At 38.5% G+C, this 15,170-nt stretch overlaps 1 protein-coding gene across 4 annotated transcripts in view; it reads right to left on the reverse strand.

Moving 5' to 3' along the window:
* The window catches only part of dot1l (DOT1-like histone H3K79 methyltransferase), a 30,406-nt gene that overhangs the window by 10,551 nt on the left and 4,685 nt on the right, over window positions 1-15,170 (reverse strand). For 3 of the 4 annotated variants that reach the window (XM_008407113.2, XM_008407115.2, XM_008407116.2), the window contains exons 2-22: window positions 11,484-11,527; window positions 11,238-11,312; window positions 10,998-11,061; window positions 10,436-10,664; window positions 10,260-10,354; window positions 8,742-8,804; window positions 8,589-8,644; window positions 7,989-8,068; window positions 5,945-6,013; window positions 5,761-5,867; window positions 4,484-4,525; window positions 4,309-4,404; window positions 3,778-4,003; window positions 3,543-3,656; window positions 3,214-3,305; window positions 2,974-3,075; window positions 2,259-2,396; window positions 2,030-2,155; window positions 1,023-1,453; window positions 849-945; window positions 170-316 (exon numbers count right to left, since the gene is read on the reverse strand). In XM_008407113.2, coding sequence (XP_008405335.1) covers window positions 170-316; window positions 849-945; window positions 1,023-1,453; window positions 2,030-2,155; window positions 2,259-2,396; window positions 2,974-3,075; window positions 3,214-3,305; window positions 3,543-3,656; window positions 3,778-4,003; window positions 4,309-4,404; window positions 4,484-4,525; window positions 5,761-5,867; window positions 5,945-6,013; window positions 7,989-8,068; window positions 8,589-8,644; window positions 8,742-8,804; window positions 10,260-10,354; window positions 10,436-10,664; window positions 10,998-11,061; window positions 11,238-11,312; window positions 11,484-11,527 — 2,493 coding nt within the window. The remainder of the gene's footprint in view (window positions 1-169; window positions 317-848; window positions 946-1,022; window positions 1,454-2,029; window positions 2,156-2,258; window positions 2,397-2,973; window positions 3,076-3,213; window positions 3,306-3,542; window positions 3,657-3,777; window positions 4,004-4,308; window positions 4,405-4,483; window positions 4,526-5,760; window positions 5,868-5,944; window positions 6,014-7,988; window positions 8,069-8,588; window positions 8,645-8,741; window positions 8,805-10,259; window positions 10,355-10,435; window positions 10,665-10,997; window positions 11,062-11,237; window positions 11,313-11,483; window positions 11,528-15,170) is intronic. The other variant, XM_008407114.2, reaches the window with a different exon arrangement.

The raw sequence follows: 15,170 nt of genomic DNA on the forward strand, positions 1-15,170 counted from the left end.
TAAAAGACAGAAACAAATATTTAAACTGACTATAAACAGTAGCAATTTAACATGGAACCTAACTAATAACACAAGTATTAACTATTTGAAAGTGAACAATAATTCATACTACAAGTCAGGCAGAGATGGCTAGGTATTGTAATGTAGGAACTGTCAAGACAAAACGTACAAGTCTCTCAGCCCGACTGGGCAGCACCACACTGGCCAGCGGAATGCTGACTGGAAGTTTACTGGGATGGACAGTACTCAGAGGGATGCTGATGGGAAGGCTAGTGATGCTGTCACCCTGAACTGACGGACTCCTCTCCTTACCGATCTGGAAAACAACAAACAAGATCAGTTTAGTTTCGTTTACTAAAGCCAAATGCATTTATTAATTTTTTTTTTTTGTAGGCAGAATAATTTAAATTTCTCTTCACCACTCGAGTAAAAACTAGCTTTAAAAACTGGAGAAATATTACCATCAATATGTTTTCACTGTTGTTGCTCAACTGAAGTTAAAGCTTTATTTAGTCAGGAGATGGCAGCATTGGCAAGACAAATATTTCCTGCTCCAACAATCAGTTTATGCTGTGAACTCAGCTATTTGATTTAGGCGTTTGAGAAGAACAAAAGGATCTCAAAGTTGCAGGGTTGTGGCGGATAAAATGATCCTTACAATATCTATTCTTGGTCTAGAAGTTGTAGCATTGATTTAATAAATTATGAAATGTTGCCTACTTAAATGAATTATAGATATCCTATAATTCTGATACATAATACAAAAAAGAGTGAAATAGTAAAAAAAAAAACAACTGAAAAGCGACAAATAAAAATCAGTTAAAAAAACAGAGAAGCTCAATTTTTACCCTGTCAGAGATTTTCACATTACACTGAGAATCAGATGAATTGGGAGAAGGACAGTTTTGTTTGGCTCCATGAGGGGAGTTAACACCTCCCAGTTCCCTAAAAAAACAGAGAGATAAATTCAGCAGGCGGCCGACATCTTTCTTACTCCGTGTAAGCTTTTAGGAGAAGCCCACCTGTACGTCATTAGGCCCGATCCTCTTAAGTGAGCAGAGGCAGTGGGGTCTTGGTTCAGGTGCCTCCGTAAGGCAATCTTGGCAGGGGAGAAGCGAGTGTAATCAGGCTGGGAGGAGCTCTGCTGCCTCTGTCGCGCCTCGGAGGCGGCGGCCACCGCGTCGTGGTCTGGAGAGATGGGAAGGTAGCGAGAAAGCTCTGCTTTTGCGTTAGCCCGGTCGAAGCATGGCGAGCCCGTCCCATTGACCGAAAGCTCCGGGCTGATGCCGTTCAGTGCTGGGGCCGACGACAGGCCGAGCCTAGAAGAGTCCATGTCGGTGGAGCCTCGTGACTCCAGACTCTTCCTGTAGGGGGAGCTATCACGAGGGCTGTAGGATTTGAGCTGCAGCAGTTCCTGTTGCCTTTGACTCTTTTCCAGTTCAACGATGCTAATCTGGAAACAAACAGCAGGGGGAACCATTAGGAAGGACAAAATGCATTCATCAACAGTCATGCATTCAGGAATTACAGTTTAGGTAAAAAATAAAATAAGAGTCATGTAGTGACTTTTGTTTTCACAGAAATGTGAAAATTAAAACAGAAGCTGAAGAATATTAAACGTTATTCTGCAATCACCATTCTATTGAATGCAAATAGAGGATGAGTAAACATTGCCATTTAAAGTGTGCGTTAAAATGTTTAATTACTTGCTCATCTGAAATTAATTGTAAATTTAAATGTTTCTTGGAAATCTATTAAGGGTTTAGCAACAAATGTACATTCATATCAGGTTTTAATGTGTAGTCTATTTAATATTAATAATATTTAACATTATAAAAGCTGTCAGTCTAACCAAGTCTGACTTTCAACATCTTTGTTTAGGTTGTGTTCAAACATGACACACAGCTTAAAAAAGTTATTTTTCTGGACTAAAAACGCAGAATGACAGGAGGGCTTGGGAAGGACGGTGAAGCAGGGAGTCATTCCATCGGCTGAAAACAAAGTCCAAATATCGAGGCGTGGCGTTTACCTGCAGCTCCAGGCAGTGCTTCTGTTTCTCAGAAATCTGTCTGCGCAGCGCCTGCTTCTCCTTCAACAAACTCTCCAAACACAGAGATCCCCAATCTAGCTTCAGCTCCTCGCATCGAGACTTGAGCTGCAAGTAACAAGCACAGCAGAGTTTTCCTCTGATATATTGGGAGCCAGCACCTGTAACTTAATGGAGGTTAAAGCAAGGTGAACAGGCTCTGGGGTCTCACCAGAAGCAGACTGTGGTCCCTCAGGAAAACCATTTCTCTTTCAAGCTGCTTGGTTTGCTCTTTTAGCTGACAGTTGTGGGCTGATATCTCCTTCTGAGCCTGGATGAGGTCCTCCACAGTCAGAGCTTTGACTCCAAGCTGTTCACAAACAGATTTAGAAATAAATATATAATTCATACTGCAGTAGTTTCAAGCACAAGTCTTCCTCCTGAAGCAGCTGGAGCAAAGAGGGGTATTCCTTCTAGGTATTCTAGGAATCAGAGTGTTTCAGTCCATTAGTCCAAACACCCTTAAATGTGAATTCTCCATTGTCTCTCACTATAACTTAGGGCTGCAATTAAGGATTATTCAGCAAATGGCTTTTTATCTTTTGAGTCTGTATACTCCACTTAACCATTAATGGGTTACTAAATTAGCTGACCATAATTTCAATAATTGATTAATCATGATTAATCGTTTCAGCCCTACTGTGAAAGAAAGTAATTTGCTTAATAATGAAGCTCCACAAAATAATCATCAAACCAAGGTCCCCCAAAGGGTTTAAAGGAATTTTGTTTTTTAGGCGAGTTAAAGGCGTCGCTAAAGACATGTCATAGATAAAACAATTTAATACATTTTTGGTGGGAACATTACCACTTAAAAAGTACAGGAAAAGAAGTAAAAATGGATCATTACTGTGGACATCAAAATATTCTGAGTTCAGATGTGCCCATACCTCGTCTAGTTTGGTTTGGAAGAGTCCTTTAATCTTGTCCTTGTGAGACTGACACACCAAATGGAGCTGCTCTGCCTGTCCTGACAAATCCCTGTGTTTTTCCTGGGAAAAGAGTGGAAGACGGAAACAAGCCTGAGGTCAAGTGGAATATCAACCTTTATACCAAAGTTAATGAGTCGAGGGAGATCCTTGTTGCCGGTGATGAAAACATGCAGAATGGATCCAAGCATGACCAGTTACCTTCTCCTGCTCCAAAAGCTGCTGCAGATTGGAGCGATACTGAGGAGTCTTCATGTGAGCCATAAATTGGAGGTACTGGACTTTGATGTTATCTGGAAAACACACGAGTTCAGAAAAAAAAAATGTTTGCAATTCGGTTCAGGAAATTTACTCTCGTTGGACAGTTTTTGCTATTGTTTTGAAGGAACATTTTATATAAAAGTATATGAAGAGAAACCATCCAAAAAAAAACAACAGCATGGGAATAAAAGTGACCAGTGTAAAAAAAAAAAAAAAAAGGTCAGAATAAACTTTTTCAAATCATAATGCGTCTGTCATTATTAGCTTACCAAGTAGTTGTTGCAGACCCGGAGGAGTTGGGCTCATCAGCAGCTGACTGGGATTATAGTGCTGGACCTTGGGAGGTAGCTGGTAGAAGGGAGTCTGAGGTGGCCGGTATGCATCTATACACAAAAACATTTGCAATTGAGCCTAATATTGATTGTCATTACAACTTTCACATTAGTTTTTTTTTTTTGCTAAGGCAATATGCATTGTGTGTTAAAGATGAGTGACCCCACTGACCCTGAGGTGGTGCTGCAGAAAGAGTCTTAGCATGCAGCAGATCTAATGCGCTCTGATTCTTCTTGTTCTTCTCAGCAGCAGGGGTGGCTTTCTTGGGTCGACCGCGTTTCTTGTTGTTTAGCTTGCGACCTTTGGCCAGCAGCCGAGTTCTTCGGGGTTTGGGAGGGGGCTTGACCACGGTCATCAGGCTAGGACGCTCCTCCTCACCACCGGAGTCCTGCTGCTGCTGGACGCAGACCGAGATTTATGTGAGTTCTCCGATACATATTCGAGATTTACAAATAAGTGTTTAGAGACACTCAACAAATTTGTAGATTAAACCATTAATGCAAACGTTTGACCATTTTCCCAGGATCTCTCTCATGAGTGAGGTCAAACACCGATGTTAGACAAGAAGGCTTGTCTTGTAGCCTCTGATCTTATTCATCCCAAAGGGGTTTAACATTTTCTTGGCAACTACCAAACCCAGACTTGTCCAGTAGGTTGACAGAGAGGTATGACAGGCATAATAAAAATGGGTCCTGGTCTTACCTTGTTTTGCTCCTTAGGTTTTGTGGGGGTGGTGTTATTGCTTTTGTTGTCCTTTGTGTCCTTTTGTTGACGTCGTCTAGCTGCCTCTTGCTCCTCCTAACAAAAGTAAAAACAATGTATCATTTGATAAAAATAAAAAATACAGAAACAACTCAAATATTCTGATGCAACTCACCCTGAGTTTAGGATTCTTTAGACTGGCAAAATAGTTTTCAAGCTGAAACACAAAGCAAATATAGATATTAGATAAATATGCTGTCACTACTTATACAGGTATTAATTTCATGCAATATTGGTTTTTCTATTCAATTCAATTTATTTATACAGTGACAATTCATAACACAGTCCTTTCAGTTCAATCCTCCATACAATTTAATTAATCTATCTCAAATAGTTCATTATTTTAAAAAAGTTTTCTGTCTAAGGAAACCAAACAGATTGCATCGAGTCATTGACTTGCAGCATTCACTCCTCTCGGGCGAGCGCATAGCGACAGTAGGCAAGCGCTTGTTTTGTGTCGTTGACTTTGCAGCAATCCCTCATACTGAGCATGTATTTAGCAACGGTGGAGAGGAAAAACTCCCCTTTAACGGGGAGAAACCTCTAGCAGAACCCGGCTCAGTACGAGCGGCCATCTGCCATGGCCGACTGGCGGTTTGAGAGGACAGAGCAGATACAACACAAAAAAACAGAAGCTCTGATCCAGGAGTACATTCTATGTTGATGAAAAGTAAACAGTTAATTAGAGAAGAACGTTTTGTTGCTGGCAGCATTATCTCAGCTGATGCTCTCCTCCAGGAAGGTACCACAGCCAAACAGAGGGCCAGAGCAGATGTAGCTTCTATTGAGAGAAAAAAAAACTGAGAGAGAAAAATCAAGTTAAACAGTTGAAATAACAACAAATAATGCAAGTAAGAGAGTAGAAGAAGAAAGTAGCAAAGTGAGGAAAAGTGGTTAGTTTGTCCTTCAGCAGCCTAAGCCTATAGCAGCATAGCTACACAAATAGCTCAGGATAACCTAATGAGGCATGAAAGACGCAGGGAGAACCGTCTTTACAGAATGTAATGCAATGTGTTCTATCAGTGTTTCTATTAGCCTTTAAAAAAAGGTAACAATTGTGTCAGAATTTGAAGCCAAGTCACAGTCACAATGGGATTTATGAGCCAATAAAAATAAAATGCCACTAGCAACAGCTTTTTCCACACCCTACTAGGCTTTAACAAGTTGCTGAAATGGCAAACAGACGGCTTTCTAATCAGCAATAATCTGTGAAAACCATTGTGTCTTTAACTGCTTTCATTCTCAGGACCGGTGACTGAATAAAACACAAGACGGCTCTGTGTTGGGCTCAGTCCATTTGTTGGCTCTAATGTATTACGCACTACTCCAATATTCAGTGTTCAATATTTACTTTTCTGTAATTAAAGGGAAGAGATAGCATTAGGCGCTTACTATAGTGCGGTCTATGGTATGAAGGTAGTAGGAAACGGGCTTTCCAGTCCACGACACCGAGCCCCTCAATGGAGAGAGTTCCACCACGCGCATTATCGTGCCAATATCTGCAACACAGAAGCAACACATGTAACCAAAAACAGGAATAGAACAATGAATTAAGTGTTAAACGCAGAAATCTTACCGCTCAAGTTTCGACTGTTGATTCGAAAATTTAAAGGTGCAAAGGGTTTGGAGGACACAATTTTGCCTCCTGGAAAGAAAGGAGAGGAAAAAATGCAACTATAATAAATATGTGCATTTAATTAAATAAATAACCTGTATGCAGCGTCGAAAACACAAAATAGAAATTAGTGGTCAGGAAACACAGTTCAGACAGCATTTCAACATCGCTGAAACACAGAAGGGTTTAGTGAGATAAAATATAGTTAATAAAGTTATCCAACACCATCCGCTGTTTTAATTTGCATAGCCAACATTTACTAAACATACGTCTTTATTCCTTTGCCTTTTTGAGCCTTATGGCACACAAATAACGTTGCATATTGCAAATGCTGGACAGAAACATTCCATTACTCAACACTGAACTCTTCAGGAAATAATAATCGGGAAATTTACTGAATGTAAATTCAGTTGCCAAATTCTGTAGTTCCATCAATATCAATGGAACCACAGGTGGATATAAAGATTGGTCAATAGAGTTGATTGGCAGAAATAAACAAAAGTGTTTATGAATAAAGATACCAGATTTTTGCTTCAAGGTGACAATTTCTTGTTTAGCACATGTTCAGCTTTATAAAAACAGAACCTAGTTTTAAGAGTAGAACTAATTTCTTTAGTAATAAACACTTTTACTGATGTGAATGAATTGTTTTGGTAATCTAAACAGATTCCGCTGAGTCGTAGAGTTGCAAAAGCAGTGGAACATTCAAACTGTTTTGTATATTTAAGTAAAACATAAGCCCAAAATCAAATATATGGTTGCTATATTGTTTGCTGAGGGGAACGTTATCACTATTCTCTAGAGATCTGGGTAACATTTTATTTCAAGGGGTGTGCATAAGACTGACATGATACTGTCATAAACATGACATAACACCTGTCATGAACATGAAGAAGTCTTTATGAATGTTTATGACATTCATGTGGTAAATAATGACACTTTTAATTCAAAGTTGCTCTAAAAGTTGCATTGAAAGTCCATTAAAAGTGCCAACTTGTAAATAATCATAATTTACAAAATCATGCAAAGTTGGCACTTTTAATGGACTTTTAATGAAAACTTTTAGAGCAACTTTGCATTAAAAGTGTTATTATTTACTGAATGACACTTTATGACAACCGTCATAAACATTCATAAAGACTTCTTTATGTTTATGACAGGTGTTATGTCATGTTTATAACAGTGTCAAGTCAGTCTTATGTACACCCTGTCAAATAAAGTGTTACCGAGATCTGTTCTCCCAGTTTACAGCTGTGCTTGGACATAAAAACATCTGAGTGTAATTTATACATAAAAATAACAATATCATATAGATATGCAATATCTATATAACTTATAGATATTACATTCATGCATTTCAGTGGCCATAGAATATTCATTTCTCACGTTTATGTATCGTTATGAAGTCAATAAAGTGTTTACTGATACAAAAATCCGTTGAATATCTTCTATCTAATTGAAGGAAGCCAGCCCAGAGATTTTTTTATTTTTTTTTTAAATCAACAGCTCCTACTGGAGCAGCATCACGCAGGGCATGGACTTCAAAACCGCTTGTTGTAAAATAAATGAACTTACCCTTCTTCAAATCGTTCTAATCTGCTGTCAAAATCCTTTTTTACCACAAGAACCAAAATGTTGGAGATCTGATCCACCAGAATCTCACTTTGTATTTTCTCTTGTTCGCAAGCATTTTTAGCAAAAGTATCTGATATTTACTGAACAAAAACTAAAAAAAACAGACCTCTTTGGTTGTGACTACATCTTATTGTGTCTGAAAACTGACAGGTCTGATACTTTCATGACTCGATCGCAAATGTAGAGCCTGTCGATGTAGCAGAGTCAGGCTGTCTTCATCTGCCTGTAACGTCCCGCTCTGAGCTAAGTAATATCTTCTTCGGTACTTTAATTACGATAGCACGGATTTTCACGAAATAAATGTTGAGAAAAAGTTGATTTTGGAAGCCCTGGCTCATCATTGTCCGCAAAGGGTTCATTGAGAACTTACCTTCCTTCATGTTTGCAAAGCGCTCCTTCAGTTGGTGATCTACTTCTGGACCAAAGGCAAAGTTATTCACAAAAATAATACTGGAAAACAGACAGAAAAGTACATATTTTAGTATTTTGGTCCACACAAAGAAAAGTTAAATCAATCATTCATGAAAAAGATTTTAGAAAACAATAACTTAGCATCATTTTGTACACAGATGAGAGTGACTAAAAAAAACTGTGTTGATTTCCAAAGATTAATAGACACTGCTAAATCCAGCTAATTGTCACAGCGGTAAAGGAATCTAAATAATCACAAATGAAGAGAAGAAGAAGAAAAAACAAGCTTTACATGTTATTACAAAAATCTACAACTGTCTCAAATATAAATCATGATCACTCCAGCTTGTCTACATGTATATAAACAAAAAATATTAACAAGATTTAACTGCATAAATTACAAATAAATATAAAGTCTGAATCTGAACACTAACCCTAACTTTTCCACACTCAAAAAGGAATGAGTTAGACTTCCTTGTAACGTGGAAAGGAGTCTCCTCTGATGAATTATTAATATTTTTATTGAAGTGTCTGTCAGAAACCCTGTATGGAGCTTTACCTTGTGGTGGCTATCCTTTCTTTCCACTCCTCAGATAAAAAATCGCCTCTCTCCAGCTGAAAAAACACAATAAAAATAAAAAATAAAAAACTGAATACATATTGGAATGCAAAATAAAAATCTGTGAAGTAAAACAAATAGCATAGAACTTACTGTGTACTCCCCATGCTTCTTCCCATACCATCTCATCCACTTTTTAAACTCTTTATCCATGGTCTGAAAAAAAGAAAAAAATCTCCAAATCATTAAAAAAAGAACAGATTACAGACAGAAAACAAGATTCTTTTATTAATATTCTGTAAACTAAATTCAGTCAAATTGTTATTAAAAAGATGCCGGTCATTGAACAACTTTTACAACAATCAGGAGGTGGCTCTCTCCATAAACACTTTGCTTTGGTCACAGTCAAGAAGAGAAAAACCTTCCACAAAAGAGGTAAACCAAACATGGTCATTGCTACAGAAACAGCAAAGTGCTGACTCTGAGGCCCATCATTGTGTCACTGTAATAGTCTCATCCAGTCTTTTAATTAATAGCACAAATCACTATTTTTCCAGAGACTAGCTGTAAACAGTCACCCTAATGTCACTATTTTAATTTATTAACAGTTTAAACAACAAGAGTGTTTGTAAAAGCTTCACAACACCAATCAGCTGATGTCTCATTTGCACCAGAAACCAGGAGTTATGCAAACAGTTTAAAGCAAGACTAATTAACAACTCTTGTTGATGAGAAAAAACAAACAGAGTTTAAGAACCTATTTGCAAAAATGACCTTTGTAGACGGAGTGAATAGTATCGACTGCGAGCGCAGCTCTATGCGGCGCACTGACCTACTTAAAATCCATGATGGGTAACATCGAAATAAGCTGCAGGAAGGAGAGGGGATGGTGGTATTGTGTTACTCTGACACTAATCCAAATTGTTCTTTTTGTTAAAGCACAATGTATTTTCTTTTCTCTTAAATTAAACATGACTCTCACAGAATTTTTTATTAGCTGCTTGTCTTCATAAAGGCTCCACTGGCTCTTGACAAAACCGGTTCAGAGTAGGAAATATTGAAACAATTTGTTGACGTGTGCTGAAGCCAGAGTTTGAGGTGGACTGTTGTTCCACAAATCCTCTTCAGATGAAAGCAAATTTAGATTTTTTTTTTTTATTTGGAAATCACAGTCTCCGAGTCTGGAGGAAGAGCAGAGGCACAGAATGCAAGTTGCTTGAGGTCCATCGTGACATTTCTGGTCAGTGATAACAAAGGGAGCCATTTTATCTGGTGTTGGTCCACTGAGTTCTTTTAAGCCTAAAATTAAAGCAACGGTCTACCAGGAACTTTCAGAACATTTCATGGTTTCAAGCCACGCAGCAGCACTGAGGCAGGAATTCATGGAAAAGGAATCTGGATGTTCTGCAGGGAAAATCTAGTTCTTATTGGTTTGCTGCAATATTCAAATTATCTGGGTGAACTTTGAGTTTTCATTAGCTGCAGGACATAATCTTGACAATGAAATTCACTAAACATTTGAAATATATTTCTTTATATGTAATGAATCTTGATAACAGGAGTTTCACTTTTTGAATTTCATTTCTTAAATTAACTTATTCAAAACAGTAATCTTCTTTTTTCCCCCCTAATTGAAAAGTTATATGAACAGAGTGCTAATTACACAGTTACCTCTGCATAGCTAGCTGGAATGTCTGCTTTCTCTACTCCATAGTAGTGTTTACAGTTTGTTGCTGCTGCAACCTGCAGCACCACCTGCCCCACTCCTGTAAACAAAACGATTCAATGCTTTATCAATCAGTGTGCTCGTTAGGAATGAAGCATTAATCTAAAGCGGGAAAACCAACCACTGCCAAGGTCAACGAATGTGTCTTCTTCCATCATTTCCATCTCATCGATGATCTGAGCCACCAGGTCAAAGGAGGTCTCTCCATACACCTCAGGGGAAAAGGGTTCGTAGTTGTTCAGCTTCTCGGGGTCGGTCACTGAGTGGTTGTACACCTGCTGTAGGATATGTCTCAGCAGCCCGTTGGAAGGACGCTTGTTTAGCTTCATGGGCTGGGTAGTCCCCTTCCACTGCAACCAGATTTTTTTTTTTATCAATTAATTTGCCACACATCAGACAGAAGAACATTTCACTGCCTAAAAATACGACACGTGTTGAAACTATATGAACAAAACTAAAGACAAAATGACAAAAAACACTAAAGAGTCCTTGCTTTGATATTTTGTTTGAAGTCTTTAAACTTGAATATTAACAGGGGGAGGGGGAATTTATCAGATAACACTCAGGTATAGCTGAGATTGAAAGAAGTCATCACACACAGACACGATATTCCCCACCTGCTTGTGACTAATACTTTCACTCCACCTACAGAGTAGTGAGAAAGTTCCCACATGTAGACTCACCAGCTGGTGGATGCTGTCAATGGCCCTGTTGTACTTGTCACAAAGTCTCTGCATGCTCTCAAAGCTGCAAGAAAGGCAACATGGATCGCATAGTCATCATATGACGGCGGGATTACAAAATTTATCTCAGCTTCTCTTTTCTGTAGTTAGCATGACTGTTTGGTATTTAATGCTTATATCAAGGGTTTGGTTTATTTCACATCAATGTCAATTTTGAAAGTGATTCAACCCAAGACTTACCTCTTGGTGTCATAATCGATGAGAACATAATTTTCCATTGCAAGTTTGAGGTCAGGGATTTCCTCACACACCCACCTAGAAAAAAAAAACATCCACACACACACACACACACACACACACACACACACACACACACACACACACACACAAGATTATCACTAAATTGATCGTGACACTTGAGTTGATTGGGAGAAAGTGGGTGTGTTCAGTGAGTGGGTGGGGGGGACTGCTGGTGATGTCACTTACCGAATGGTCTCGATGATTTCGTGAGCAGCATCGTGGTGTTTATCCTGAAAGAGAGAGGCGACGAGGCATAATGAAACCCTGAACATGACACATGGCTCCATTTGACATATCAAATTTAATTGGATCACAAATGACCAATGTTGAAATGAGCAGAAAATAATTAAAAGTTCAAGAAAACAACAGTCCAAACAAAAATAAGGGTATTAATTATACAAGACATGGGATGTTGATTATAGTATTTTGCAACTAGAGTGAAACGCGCACAACATCTATTATGTCTGATTCATCCTCTCGTTACAGAAACTCGAAGCAGAAAACACAGCCACCTCAGACATAACTAAAAAGTTACTAAGGACAGACTTGACTTCTCAGGAACGCTTTGTTTTACCAAAATCGAGGTTCCGAGTTATAAACGCTGCGTGACCGCAAAAAAACAAAACTAAAAGCTGCATAAACAATGTCTCAGAAAACCAAAGCTGAGCATTTTCCAGACGCAATATCAGTGAGGTGTTGAGTCAAAGGAAGAACAAAAGCTGTAAAAACGTTCAAAAAAAAGACAAAAAAATAATTAAAGGCACGTTAGCCATTCATTTAGGTTACCATGTAAATGGGGACAGAAAAATCAGCAGATAAGAGGGAATGCAAAGTTACCATTTTGGCCATTCAAAGAGACCAAATCTGTCTGAAACACCAGATCACCAGAACCAGATAGGCAAAGTTTCCTCTCTGGTCAGTCAGAATCAGTCAGAACTGTATACGACACTTGGAACTATTAATCCACACCTTTCCATCTCTTTTCTTTCCTTACTATTAGGCATTGTCCCCACCAGACCCTGAGAGTTTTGGCATCTCGCCCAGTAAAAATATATATCAGATGTGGGCATTAAAGGCAGCTTGAGTGCATCCAGATGGCCAAATATATTATCAGTATGCACCGCAGCATCTAAAATCCTGCCAAGTATCACATCCAAGGGATAGAAATGTTGCACAGATGGATGTTGCAGAGACGACTGCATTCAGGATATTATACAGCATTATTCAGCACACACACACACACACACACACACACACACACACACACACACACACACACACACACACACACACACACACACACACACACACACACACACACACACACACACACACACACACACACACACACACACACACACACACACACACACAGAATTGCCTCATGCAGTAGAGAGAGGTGTTAACACACACATCTCGTATTTAAATGGAGCAGAGTTGATTCAACACAGTGGGGCCCGCAGAACATTTTATTCATATGTTTATTTATTGGGTTCTACATTTATGTCTTGATTGAAGGAAGTGACTGTATAACTTATACCTGAAACCACAACGCTCATTGACATAACTGAACTAAAGGCTGGCTTCACAATTTAAATTAGAAATGTTGGTTATTGATTGAAAAGACTAAAGTTGATTGATAATATCAATCGACTAAAGATTAATTGATAAGTGGACATTTTCTCTCATATCAAGAGGGTCTTTAACATAAAGGTCTACTTTTTTAATAATACTGTATGCTAAATACAAACAAGGAAGCACATTATATTTTAGCATTTTTTTGTGACAGCACAGCTAAAAGAGTGCCATTAAGGTGATAACAAGAATTAAGGATCCTGTTTAGTGTTTACATTTCAAACCAGAACTTCTTGAAGTGCATTTTCCACCCCACGCCACACTCTATTTGGACCATTTCACTTTCCTGGTCTGGGATGCCTCCGCCATAATTATTTCCCTTCTAACTATCTGCTGGTTCCACTTAAGAAACACCAGCAGCGCCCTCTTCTGGATGGTGGCCACACTACAACACTAAGGGAAGGACTGTGTAAACGGAAGTTATTACTCTAACTGAAATAATTTTGATCTAATTAGCCAAAATTTGACAATTAATTGCATTTGTTTGCATCTCTAGTTTAAATACAGAATTTTAATATTTATATCAGTTACTGGGACAGCAGTGTTTTCTTTAGATGTTGCATGAGGCCTTTTAGGTCCCCGCCCAAAACCAGATGGGCCAGAAGCCAAGTGTAAGGGACAGACACACAGATGTGAATGTATAGGAGGAAAAAACAGGATGAAACCAGATGAACCAGATCAATCATTTCAGTAAGACATTTTTACATGGGCTTGGTTCTAACACCACCTCTTATTCTCCAACAGTCAGAGCAAGCAGCATGCATATCAAAACACAGTCAGCAATGTGTTCATGCTCTGTGGGTGAGATAACGAATCTCAACTACTGTGGGTGGAACATGTTTTTAAAGAGACGGTTCTGTAGTTAGCTGCAACAAAATCAAGACGAAAACCTCACCAGGAAATTTGATTGGAACAAACACTTTAATACAGATATTGGTGCAACAAGCCATTTTGTTCTAGGAATACAGCAGAGCGGGAGCAGTTGCACATCTTCCTCCCTGCAGTCCTGACCATATGGACAAGTGAGGAGGGAGAGAGAGAAAAGAGGAAGTGTTTCCCTTTGAAAACAGGAGGAGAGCACCGTATGGCTTCAGAACTCCACATGAATCAGCTGCTTCTAATTCAACTCATGACAAGTCATGAAAATAAACAGATAAAAAAAAAAAAATATATATATATATATATATATATATAGAAAATTCCTGACATTCTCGGCTCCGCGAGACACGAGAGCGTGCATGCAGTTAACGTGGAGGCGGAAAATGTGAGTGACTCAGTAACCCAAGAAAACTCATTTGGTGCATATTTTGATAACGAAATAAACGGACTGACTGAGGAAACTGAAAGAACTAGATTGACGAGGTAGACTACAGTGTGGGCGGAGAGATAGGAACTACAAAGAGACCCCACTCAAGCATTCGGAGAAGTTCAGCGCTTTCAGTCAACACAGAGCGTCTCACCATAGTTACTATAAATGTGCACTTACACCACTAAAAAACACCACAAAACTGTTCCCAGCTTTGCTTTCAGTTTCTACTGAATGAGCGAATTGCTCCAGCTTCTGACATGCAGACAGCTACTTAGAAATACTACAGAGAGAGAAAAAAAACAACTCTCTTTCACGGCACAAGTAAATAGCAAATGGAAACGGACTGGTTAGAAATCAACAGATTGCAAAGAACATGGAATAAAACACAAAAGTGAGCTGTTCCTTATCATGAGCTCTAAAAGCTGAAAACAGTCTTAGCTAGTCTCCACAGTCACATGTTGCAACTCATTTTAAAATTCATAACCTATTTTGTAGTTCATGATATTGAGTGTGCAATGCTTTTCTTTGTCTAATAATTGCAAGTGTATTGGCAGCTACTTACAGTTCTTAGTGTGCGTTTACACTAAATCTGATCTGATTTTCTTTATGTTTTTTTCTGTACAAGATTACCCTGAAACACATGGAAATGTGTTAATTACTAAAAAGACTTGAATTACTCAAACAAGCTTTATTATGAAGTGAAACATAACTGGACAGTGAAACATAAAAAATTTAAAGAGTCAAAATACCATGAGTACATTATTCCACAGGTTTTGGTTTTAAACGATTCATATATGTATAAGCAAGCAATGGAAAAAATTAAATGCATACACTGAGAGTGCATCTCTTCATAACCAAGGAATGGATGCAGAATAAATTAATTGAGGCAAATGCAAACCTTATTTGTACAAGAACTGTCCAAATTAATG

This window comes from Poecilia reticulata, linkage group LG4 (assembly GCF_000633615.1).
Source record: "Poecilia reticulata strain Guanapo linkage group LG4, Guppy_female_1.0+MT, whole genome shotgun sequence".
NCBI classification, from domain to species: Eukaryota; Metazoa; Chordata; class Actinopteri; order Cyprinodontiformes; family Poeciliidae; genus Poecilia; species Poecilia reticulata.